Source organism: Mercenaria mercenaria, chromosome 5, assembly GCF_021730395.1.
Source record: "Mercenaria mercenaria strain notata chromosome 5, MADL_Memer_1, whole genome shotgun sequence".
Classification (NCBI taxonomy): domain Eukaryota; kingdom Metazoa; phylum Mollusca; class Bivalvia; order Venerida; family Veneridae; genus Mercenaria; species Mercenaria mercenaria.
The window spans coordinates 85517070-85529179 of NC_069365.1; the positions used below are offsets into that span (position 1 = coordinate 85517070).

Genomic DNA, 12110 nt, shown 5'->3' on the forward strand with positions numbered 1-12110 from the left:
TGGTATGGCCCAAGGACACACCGCAGTGGGAGTAGCCAGGATTCGAACCAGAGGCCTTCACATCCGTAGCAAAAGCGTCTTAGCCCTCTCGACCAATGCATCCACATATAATGTGTGATCTCGGATTTGCAATAAATTATTGTTTAAAAACTGCACGAAATACTGGAATTGAATCAGGTAAATAACTTGGCCCTTTCCCGGCCTTAAAGAGCAGTTACGTTCGCGCTAAAACGTCGTAACTAAAACACGAAACGGTATTATTCTGAATGTTTTTAATCGGTATTTATATTTCAACTTGCCGCTCGATGCTTCAAATTATTTATTCCGTTTTAATGTGTTCAGCATTTTTCAGTTCTGTTCTGTAATTGCAAGTGTTCCATTTGAATGATAATAACGCGGATTCTCAGTAACCTCCACTTCACTAGCTGTCCAGGAATAGACGTCAGATTTGACGTTGAAATGACGACAATATAACGTCGTTACCATAAACAACAGGCGACGGTAAGATTTGGAAGTAAGTGGGCATGTTTTCATTTTTTGTAAGAAAAAAGTAATAAATTATCGAAATTGAACTGTAGCATATACTAGTTAGCATATTTTTTTAAAATATACTTAAATGATATTTATATTTTGTTACACATGATACAATTGAAATACAATAATCATATACAATGGAAAAAAAAACGGCTCGTAATTTAAGCGTGAAGTAGTGTTAGAGCTACGGATTTAAAAAATAATTAATAGAATATTACTTTGTCGGTAACTAAAATATCAAATATGTATTATTCTTACAGATTCGAAAACAGAAAGTTGTCTCTCGAGCTGAAATTAATGAAAGAAGCGAAAACAGTTGGAACGTCGCAAGGAAGAAGCTATTCTGAATGTGAACTAGGTATAGTACTAATATATCCCTTTCAATAGGGAAATTACTGACAGTAAAATAACCTTGCCAATAAAGTAAACTTTTAGTAAAAAATACCACTGTCCCTACCAGGGATCGAAACCCCGGACCTCATGGCCCATATATTGGGCGTGGTCTATAAACCTATTATCATTAGTCTACAACTTTTTCAAAACGCATATGCTTTACATAAGTAAATATAACTTTAGAACAAAACCCCCTTTTCACGCAAATATAGATATAAGAAATAAAGACGGAAATTTATTTTTTCAAGGGTTTATATAATTTTGACAGAATGAAAGTAAACATTCTAGACTAACTGACATTTGCCTGTAGTTCTAGTTTAGCCGTTCTGTTGATGCATACCTTCGAAATTTAGCACTGATGCCGACACGAAATTTGCGAAATAAAAATACATAAAAAGAATATTTTTTTTAAGTTTCGTCCCTAACGATATACTGTACACATATGGTCTTCGACGTATATACAGAGTGGATAATCAATTTTAGTAAAGCCAAATTAGAAAAACAAACGACATCGAAGTTCACCAGTTCAAATATGCAGTAAGAAATCGTTCGAAACATTTTGAATTGTAATTATAAAGGACTAGTTCTCCTGTTGGTATAAATGATCATGCAGAAGTATAGCATTTATAAGAAACTCGGATGAATGAAAAGGTTTTTAAATTCCCGTCTTTGATATTTTCTTTTAACATTTTAAAACAAAAACAATCGCAGAGCAAGGGAATATTTTTATCCTAATCTTCCGTAATATCAGTGCTTTACTATATACAGCTTTATGCTAAATGGTGCTATTATTTTGTCAGTCAGTCATACATGGCATTAATCGAAGATTACACAAAAAAAGCAATTTGATACCATTACGAGAAAAATAGTAAACAAATCTAATTTTGAGTGTTTGGTGAAAGTATTAAACATATGTAGCAGCACTTCGTCGCTTGCCGTTTTCGTTCTACCCAATATTTGTTTACGACAAAAATGAGTTAATTCATGACGGTAAATACTGAGGCAAAAAATGTCCCATATAGTCCACCTTCAGGTGATGTAAGCCATGGTACGAGGGATTCTCAAAAAATAAATGCAACCAAGTTTTCGCACTTGTTCATCTTTTAAGTTAGATAAAGGACTGGAAGTGACGTTTTAGTTATATACAGTACAAATTTCAATGAAACCAAATCATAAATAACTTTGCAGCATAAATTAGATTTAGGGTACTATCAAAAAGATAGTGTGAAGGCACAGACGCATTATTTGGAGTGTAAAAGTGGAATTGTGCAATTGTGTTTCTGTAAATCTAACCACGCTTTTATATTTTGAAATTTTTGTATGTTCGTTAAGAAATAACCCACTAAAGTAACATAATGTATCTTGTGGTACAGAAAGATGTGATGCACCGAACAAAGGCAAAGTTTTTGAGAAAACAGTACTATTGACACGATTTGAAAAGAAAATTGCGGAAAATATTTCAGTTGTAGAAATTCTGCGAAATCTGACGTTTGGGTGCGTTTTTACCTTTTTCTGAATGTCTAGTTACCTTTACATTTAACACTGAAAAATCAAAATGTGTTCATTTCCGGAAAGGTAGAACATTAGAGACGAATCATGTTTTCAAAATAGGAAACAATGTCCTAGAAATTGTTCAGACATATAAATATCTAGGAGTAGTATTCAACAGAAAGTACAACGCTGACACTCTCGGGAAAAGTGCTGGGAGAGCACTCGGAAAAATCATTTCTAAAGTTCACCATTTAAAGTCCCTTTGAAAAACTGTACTTCTCGTGTGTAGTACCAATATTGGATTACTGTTCGGGCGTTTTGGGGATACCGGAAATTTCAATGCCTCGAAAACATTCAACATCGGGCAATCAGATAATATCTAGGTGTCCATCGTTTCGCACCTGTACTTGCCATCACAGGAGACGTCGCATGGCTCCCGGGAAACTATAGACGGTGGATTAATATTATCCATTATTGGAACAGACTATTATCGTTTAGTGAGAACCGATTGACAAGAAATGTATTTGAAATGGATTACAGATTGTGTACAAATAATTGGTGCAGTGATTTAAAAGAAATGTTATCCTTAATTGGTCTTGACGAGTCTTTCAACAACAAAACCGTCAATCTAGACTTAAGCTTTAGCTCTCTCAAAGATAAATCATTATTACAGTTGTATATGGAAAAACGGTACTGAGAATGTGTCTAAATTGAGAACTTATGTTTCATTCAAAACAGATTTTGAGACAGAAAATTGTGTTAAATTAAATCTGAAAAGAAATGAACGATCCCTTCTCGCCCAACTAAGACGTGGTATTCTACCACTACGTATTGAGACTGGCCGGTACATCGGGGAAAGAGTAGAAGACAGAATATGTCGTTTTTGTAATGTCCAGTGCATCGAAAACGAGACACATTTTGTGATATGCTGCTTTTTCTATAGACACATACATCGTGAATATTTTAGTGAACTATATGGTACAATTGACTTCGACTCAAAGACTGATTCTGGAAAATTGATGTATTTGATTAATAACAAACCTCGCACACTGGCAAAGTACATTGTCAAAGCGTACTTGTACAGACGACATAGTCTATATGGATAATTTGACTCTAAAACAGTGGAGATAATATTACTTGCATCGTACTATTACGAATAGATCAATTTCAAGTTTGAACAAACATATTACTTCACTATTATAATTTAATATTTCATTTTAAAGACAGAGCTATTACTACATTAAATTTTTTGTATTCATTTGTGACTTCATGTAAATATTTATGACTACTTGTTTAAAAGTGACCTATAGGCCCATTGGGCCGGGTGTATTTTGTATGTATTTGTATGACCTAGTTATGTAAAACTGTTTAGACATGTCACTATAATAAATTACTTACTTACTTACTTACTTACTTATACCCGAAAATAGGGTTCTAATCCAATTGAACGAAAACTGTCTATAAAACAAATCTACTCATATTTATTCTAAAAAAATCGAACAGGTTCAAATTACCAAACTGAACCCCCTCCACCATGTAACTTAACCCATAGCCTGCTGGCGGCAAGGGAGTCTGCCTTCGCAACCAGTGCAGACAAAACCGTGCAGTCTGATCATGGTCTGCACTGTTCGCCATTCAGTCAGTATATTTTTGGTATGCACCCCTTTTAACAGTTAATGGTACTGTCAAAATTGAAAGATGGACAAGTTCATTATAGAAATTTTGCAGGGTAAAGCTTAAAAATGTATTTGAAACTACAATGTATCTCAGTTAATATATTTTAATGCTAATAACCTACTGTGGCTACCGTTAAGCAAAAATTGCTAAGTTGAACGCTAGAATGAATTCATTATCTTTATGTATTTACAGACGACCTTGGACAAGAAATCCCGTCTTCCTCACAGTTTTATCGTTTCTTCAACCCAGTTGTAGAAGGTGGAGAGGGCTCTCGTCTATCTAGTCCAACGGAGGAGCTTCACAACTCAAGTTTTCTGGTCTACCAAAGAGGTTCTAAAGACATTCCAAATTTATGTACATTGCAAACAGATGTCAGTGATCTGCTTAAGGAGTGCCATCAAACAACGTTACAAAACAGAAAAGAAAACACCAACCAAAATCATGATGTTGCATTGTTAGCTGATGAATACATGAAGATGAAAAAGGTAACTAAGGACAATGATAGACTAATTAATTACAGTGGAGTACATCTTAATATGCAAGACAAAGAGTTGGAGGCAATTATAGCCTCTATTGCAGAATTATGTGATCTGAACGTTACACTGATAAAAGATGTGAGAGAAGCCAAAAACTACAACAGCGAATTAGTAGAAAAGGCACGGAAGCACCGTGTCGAGCATCTAAGTTATGAAACAGGTGTCATGATGTTAGAAAGCGAAAATAAAGAACTGATACTGGATATTAAGGAATTAGAGGAAGATTTAGAGTCAGATAAAGAAACAAAAATCACGGGCAAAGCAAATATCACTGAGACACTTAGAGTTCAACTTGAACGTCTCCGAGCTGAAATAAGTTTGGAAGAACAAAGAAGCAACCAGTTAGAGCAGAATTTAGTAAGTGCAAAAGATGAATATCGTAACGGTTATCTCAGGGAGAACACAGTGTTCAGTTTTGAAGGAGTGCCCAGTTTCGGAACTGACAAAATAGCAAAATGCTTACAAGATGCAGTAAATATAACTAAAGAAACAAAACCAATCTACAGTTTAAATGCTTACAGCAAACTTTTCCCGATACCAGGATCTAGGTCTGTGTCAGCTACGCCGAGGCCAGAAAATATTCCACAGCACCTGAATATCTTAGAATCGCGTCCACCCACCTCCACTGGCATTTCTGCTTGTTACCGAAATGTGCACAAAAATTTAGACGATAATGTTGTATGTAATGATCTGTCAAATCTGATAGCATCGTTTAATGCCATAGACAGTGGAAAAAGTGTAGACAGAAGCCAAGCTTTGTCTCCAAATACGTCACATCAAGTTATAAGATACCAGAAAACTGATTGACTCTTTCTGTTGATATTAGTTTTAATTGTTTTATTTTAAGTAAACCTGTGCTTTTTAAAATGAGTTTACTTTTTTGACATCATTTATTTTGGAGAGAAAACATTATTTTCTCGTTACAAAATACGTTGTAAGGATAGGGTAAGTTTGTAGATTGCTAACCTTCAACTTAAATAGAAATATCGGATACAGCACCTGATTCACATTTTGCCAAATTGATTTGCATTCGTTTGTTTCCGTTGTATTCCGTGATTCTCGGGCATTTTTCGTTTCGTCTTTGTAAAATAAACTCAAGCGTCCGACCAACTTGGATGCAAAGCTCAAGGCGTTTTTACTTTGACTGAAAGTGGTGTTTTTTAAAGAAATATTTACAAATCATGATGAAGAAGTACATTAAATACATGTCAAGATAAAATATATCGAGTAGACAAGCATTATAGTTAGAATGAATATGGCATACTTTCCCGTTGCTGGATGAGTGTTATTGACAAAGAATTGACGAATACTCTTTTTTAATACACTTTTATTTTCATTAAATACCTACAGATTTTCTGTCTGAAATAACATCCTGTATTAAACTTCTAAGTACCAAATCCTGTATTCAACTCCCATCGGATACGGAAAATATCAATGGTCGGACTACTTGTTTTAGCTGCGGCGTTTCATGCGTCAAAAAGTTAATAGTTTCCCTTATTTGTTTAACACTAGAGTCCATTTTGGCTGATCTTTACAGCAGAAAAAAATGTATATAGGGTAAGTAAGTGGTTGGCTAACCTCCAACCACTTACTTACCTTATAGCCTATATATAATAAAAAGTGTATTAAAGCTGTACCTTGATCTGCAATGTTGTATTCGGCTCGAGTGGATTTTTCCAGACCGGATCACACTCATGGGATCCAGACCTGGCAAAATCCTCTTGAGCCGAATACAACATAGAGATATTGTTATGATAACCCCATCATGTTTTGAGATTGAAGAATTTAAAACCTTTAGCATGCTAGATAAATTGTCGTCTGCTGGAAATGTCCTCTACTTAAATTGTAAAGTTCATTCAATTTGCTCCAAAATCGGAAGAAATATTGTCAGAGTAGCAAACAGCTTGGAACCTGATCAGACGCCGATTTAATCGGCGTCTGATCTGGTTCCAAGCTGTTTGCAAAGGCTGTTAAATCCGCCTGCAGCAGGCTAAGGGTTAGACATGCTAGAAAACCCGAATATGCTGTTCGGATACGACTGCTGTCTTGTTATAATCTTGTTTCAGACAAAAACTTCTATATTGCATAACTTAAAAAAATAAACCAGGTCAAATAAAAAGTACTAGTAAGCATTTCAAGCACATCCACATTATCTTCTTTAAAGATGAAAAATTGACAACGAGTAATGTGGAAAAAGGGAAATAAACATTCCTAAATAGAGATATTTTGTGATTTACTGTTTGATATGTTTTAACTTATGGTATTCAATTAAAAAAATTAAATACTTTTATTATCTGTAAGCATAATTGTTTTATAATAGCAGTTTTCATCTAATAAATATCTTGATTTATTTCTGCCTATAGCCAAATCACATTTATGAAAAATATAACTTACGCTGCCTATAGCCAAATCACATGTATGAAAAATATAACTTACGCTGCCTATAGCCAAATCACTTTTATGAAAAATATAACTTACGCTGCCTATAGCCAAATCACATTTATAAAAAATACCACTTACGCATACGTATTCAAATTAATTAAATTTGAATTGAAATCTGAAAATCAGTTGACATCAAATAAATAAAAAGAAATGGTTGCGATGGAAAGGCAGTTTATCATTTTCATCGAGCTTAATGGTATCTTGTGGTTTTTTTTTCTTTTCATGCAGTTTGTGAAAATGGTGTTAAATGATATAGATGCATAAGATATTTAGAAGTGTACGAGAATGCCTACAAGGAAAAAAATACAGCAGGCCTACGTATAGAGAAGCTCGTTTCACGCCAAATATTTAACGTTTCCTAATCTCAGATGAAGGTTTTACAAGAGTATTTTGCACGAGAACAAATAAATTCTGTTGAAATTTCGTCAGAATTTTTCAAATAATCCAGATATTTACCAAAGACGACAACGTCATCATGAATCGCCTACGCCTTAACTAATTAATGAACACTATGTACAAGTATTATCTGATCATTTATGATGCCAAGTGGACCCAAGGCTATTTATGGTTCGGACCGGTATATGTTTTATTTTTATTACACACGATAAGTTTCAATTTTTTCCATATTGACGTTCAAATTTCATATTGGGTGTGTGACGTCATTTGTGACGTCAGTTTCATGTATCTCGTTGCGTTTAAAGTTCTTTCACGACGCTATTTTCAGTTTTCAGTTTTACTCAGAACAAATCTATATCATTCATATAGAGCTCTAATATTTTTAAGTATAAATGCGTATGTTGTAAAAAGAGTATTAGATTTGCATCGAGAAATATGCACTTGTTCTTTCGCGGAATAATATTGCGCTCCTAAAGTCAAAATAGAATCTATCTCGATACAAATTTATTAACTTATAAATTCCAATCTCATCCATATACATTGTAAACAAAAATAGATCTATATATATACAACAATTCTATAAGAATTATTTTAGACTTATCTTTACAGCATATAAATCAACATCATACTAGCTCTAGATCTACGTTTGTACATGTATAGCTCTATATGAAAAATAAACGAGCATCAAAGGAAACACTTCCGGTGTGTATGATATAGCTCTACCAAGTTACAAAATACACACTAGAGGCTTCTATATGAAATATATTATTGAAATAGTTATTTTATTTTTATACAGGAATGATGTCTAGATACAAGTAGGCCTAATACGGAGTATGTCTGGCTGAAGATAAATAAAATTTATACTACAACCAGTTCAGCATTAAATTGAATGTAGATCTACATAGCAAAAGATTTGAGTATTAAATGTACATCGGAAATGTTTCACTGTTAATTATGCCATTTCAGTTAAAATAATTACCATTTCTAAAAATAATACCTACTTACAGAATAATTTCTTTACTATGAAGTGTGTCATTTCTCAGGTTTTTGCTAAGATACTGACCATGTCTGGGTGAATAAACAACAATACCAGTTTAGCATTATCACACATATCATTACAACCATTATCCACAGAAGAGAATATCACGTTGTGAAACATATACATATAAATGACGTTCAAGAAATACGTGCATTTCTGTCACAACACAGTATGTACAAAATGGACAGATACCTGTAATTAGCATATTGTCCAGTTTCCATTCATTTTAAGGGTGCAACCCCGTATCTGAATTTGGATATTGCTGACCTATGACAAAATGGTATCTGTACCTTTCAATAAAGCTCAGTATCATAACTATTCTTAATAACCTATAAGTTTTAAGCTTATTATGGCCAGTGCCAATACACCTGTAGTTCTTTTAGATCAATTTGCCACTGAACAATATGACTATTCATCGGTGTGGTACATATCCTTTCCGCAGCCTTAACGTACTAAAACATATTAACGTCTGATGGCTCTTTTACGCTTTCGTAGAAACAACATTTATTGCACGAAACTTATTTTGAAAACATTTCTGAAATGTCTAGGTCTGCAGCTCTCAAATACGGTTATATCTTACATCTGAGGCATATACTGACACTCTCAGACAACATCAAAAATGACATTTTGAGTGATTTGATGAAGTTCAAAATTATCAATGTACCGTTGGTCAGTTACGGACCCCTATGGGATTTGTGTTTATCCAGAGCTCAAATATCTTTTCGTAGATTAAAAGTTGACATGCTTTACTAAAGCCCAGGTAATTTCAATTCGTAATATATTGCTGAAAATTGGCTCCCCAATAGAAAAAAAAAGTCCATGCGCATACATTTAGACGGGGTGACCCCTGCGCGTGACCCCTGACTATCTACGGATCAAAATGCGGCTTTCGTTTTCAAGTTTAGCAATTCTACTTTCATTTTATTCACTTCCGGAAAAAATGCCCTGTGACTACATCTTGACTTTCTTTAATCACGTCGATAATATTTCTGTGGGAACTGACGCATCACATACTAGTTTTACTTATTTCAGTAGAATATTATATCAAGATGTTATGTGTGAACGTACACAATTAATGCCGCCGAAAACATATCTATACACTTTAACGAATCTTCATTTCAGTAACGAATAAACATATGGTATTGTTGATATGTTACATGAATGTTTCAAGGATGCTTTTCAATTTACTGTGTTGTAGAGTTTGCAGTTTCGGTTAATAGCCATTTACACAACAGCATTTTACTGAATCATAAAATTTTATTTTCATTATGATGAAAACTATATTTCCTTAAGGCAAGAATTGAAAGACTCTTGCTCTCATATTTGCTGAATTAACAATTTTCTGCGGTAAATACATTTTTATAACCTCTCATATATAATCGAAATAACAATACATGCAGGATGCAAGTGTTCTACAAAATTCATGACATGTTTTAAGGAGCGTTTGGTTGTAGGCAGGTGAAAGTCAAGATTTCAAAGTAGATACCACAAAAGGATCTTGTTTAATCTGGAGTACCTGCTACAGAACGCCAATGGCGCAAATGATTAATGTGAAATTAACGATATTTACTGCAGAAATTATTACAACTTGTCTCATACACAGTGATACAATAGCAATTTTGTAATATCAAATTGCTGAGTAGATTATTAATAAGATAAAATTGTAACATTAAGTATATCTCATGATTAAGTAGCAGACGGCGCTAAATGACAATGCCTCAGTGCATGCACATAACTGATAAATCAGAAATTATCTTTCTTTCGATCGAATGAAGTCAGCACTATAATTGTACAATGCCACTTTCATGAAATGCTAATATGTTTGGAAGAGAGCACAAATTCATCTGATATGGTTTACTATTCATCTTACCTGAATTTATGGTATGCGAAATAAAAGATAATATGGTATGCGAAATAAAAGATAATATTTTCAGAAGAGAGACCGATCGTAATTTCAAAACGTTGTTGCAGCGATTTAACATAATTTTCTGTCAGCTTGTATCGTATGTTGCCCTTACATGAATATAGTAGTAGTAGTTTTATTTGGCACAAGTGTACATAACATGGCAATTTAAAACAAATGACATATAACATTGGTGAACTTCATCAGACTAGAAATATGGCAAAACCAGGGATATCAATACCAGGGATAACATAATAAAGAGGGACAAAATCCTTTTCTTTCCATTGTGGTCCCTGATATTGGACGTATGTTCAGTATGAGTATTGCACAAATTTACATAATTCAGAAATGCATTTGAGATCACATATATTACAACCAAAGTTTGTATCACATTATTGAAACATGAAAAAGTGCATTACAGAATTTGTCAGCAAAACTTTAAAAACTATCATTGATATTATTATAGTGGAGGTATTGATATTGTAACATGAGCTGTCAGTGGACAGTGCGCTCGACTATTCTCAGTGCTTGTTAGTAAAATATAAGCTATGGGTAAAACTTTAACATTACAATAAGCATATTCTAAGTCGAAAAGGGTCCATAATTCAGTCAAAATGTTTGATAGAGATTGCCTCCTCCTTTTTGCAGACTGGGGTCATGATGGTAAACAAGTATGCAAAATATCAAAGCAATATCTCAATGGACTTTGAAAATATTTGGGGTGGTACGTAAACTTTAACATTACAATAAGCATATTCTAAGTCGAAAAGGGGCCATAATTCAGTCAAAATACTTGATAGAGTTGTCTCCTCCTTTTTACAGACTGGGGTCATGATTGTAAACAAGTATGCAAAATATCAAAGCAATATCTCAATGGACTTTGAAAATATTTGGGGTGGACGCTCACGCTCACGCCGACGCCGGGGCGAGTAGGATAGCTCCCCTATTCTTCGAATAGTCGAGCTAAAAATGAATGCAAATGAAATAGATACTGCAGTAGTGTAAAAAATATAAATTACTTTGAGAAAAATATCTTTAAACTAAGATTCTCATAATTAAACATATTCAAATATTCAAATACTAATTGAGAGTGACTAAAATGAAATTAACTGGCCATTAAGTGGGCTTTTGCTTGAATGTGTGGGAAGATTCAATACACCTAAGATGTTGAGGGAGACAGTTCTACAAAACAATACCATTAAAAGCAAAAGATTTTCTACCAAAGCGTCCTACCTTTGGTAAAGAAAATCGCCCTGTGTCACTAAAAGTATAGCTAGCATCAACTGAATCGGAAGAAGGAAGTGCATACACTGAATCTGGTACAACGGTACCAAAAAGAACATACATGTGAAGACAGATTTTGTAAGGTGTAAATATCTTTCACAGGGTAAACAGTAGAGCTTACGTATATTACTAAGACTGAAAGATAGTTTGAACTTGCATATAAAACTATTAAATTTATATATGTAAAAGCATGTATATTTTAGGACTTAATCAAATTGACAAATTTCTTTAAAAAAAAAAGAAAAAAGATTGTCATTTCAGCCAAATTGTCTGCAGAATATTTTTTACAAAGTTATGCACAAAAAAATATACATCATAACAATAACACAAAAACCTGTTTTAAATTTAAAATAGGGAACTAACTTTAAAGACCGAGGCAAATTAAATGAATCGTAGTTGTAGGAGTTGGGAGGTA

General features: G+C 33.7%; 1 protein-coding gene across 1 annotated transcript; it reads left to right on the forward strand.

The window, feature by feature from the left end:
• The first annotated feature begins 362 nt into the window (after nt 1-362).
• On the forward strand, nt 363-5502 carry LOC123559187 (uncharacterized). The gene is made up of 3 exons (XM_045351000.2): nt 363-514; nt 795-892; nt 4288-5502. The coding sequence occupies exons 2-3, from the start codon at nt 832-834 to the stop codon at nt 5436-5438; spliced, it is 1212 nt and encodes a 403-aa protein (XP_045206935.2). The 5' UTR covers nt 363-514; nt 795-831; the 3' UTR covers nt 5439-5502.
• The last annotated feature ends 6608 nt before the right edge of the window (nt 5503-12110 follow it).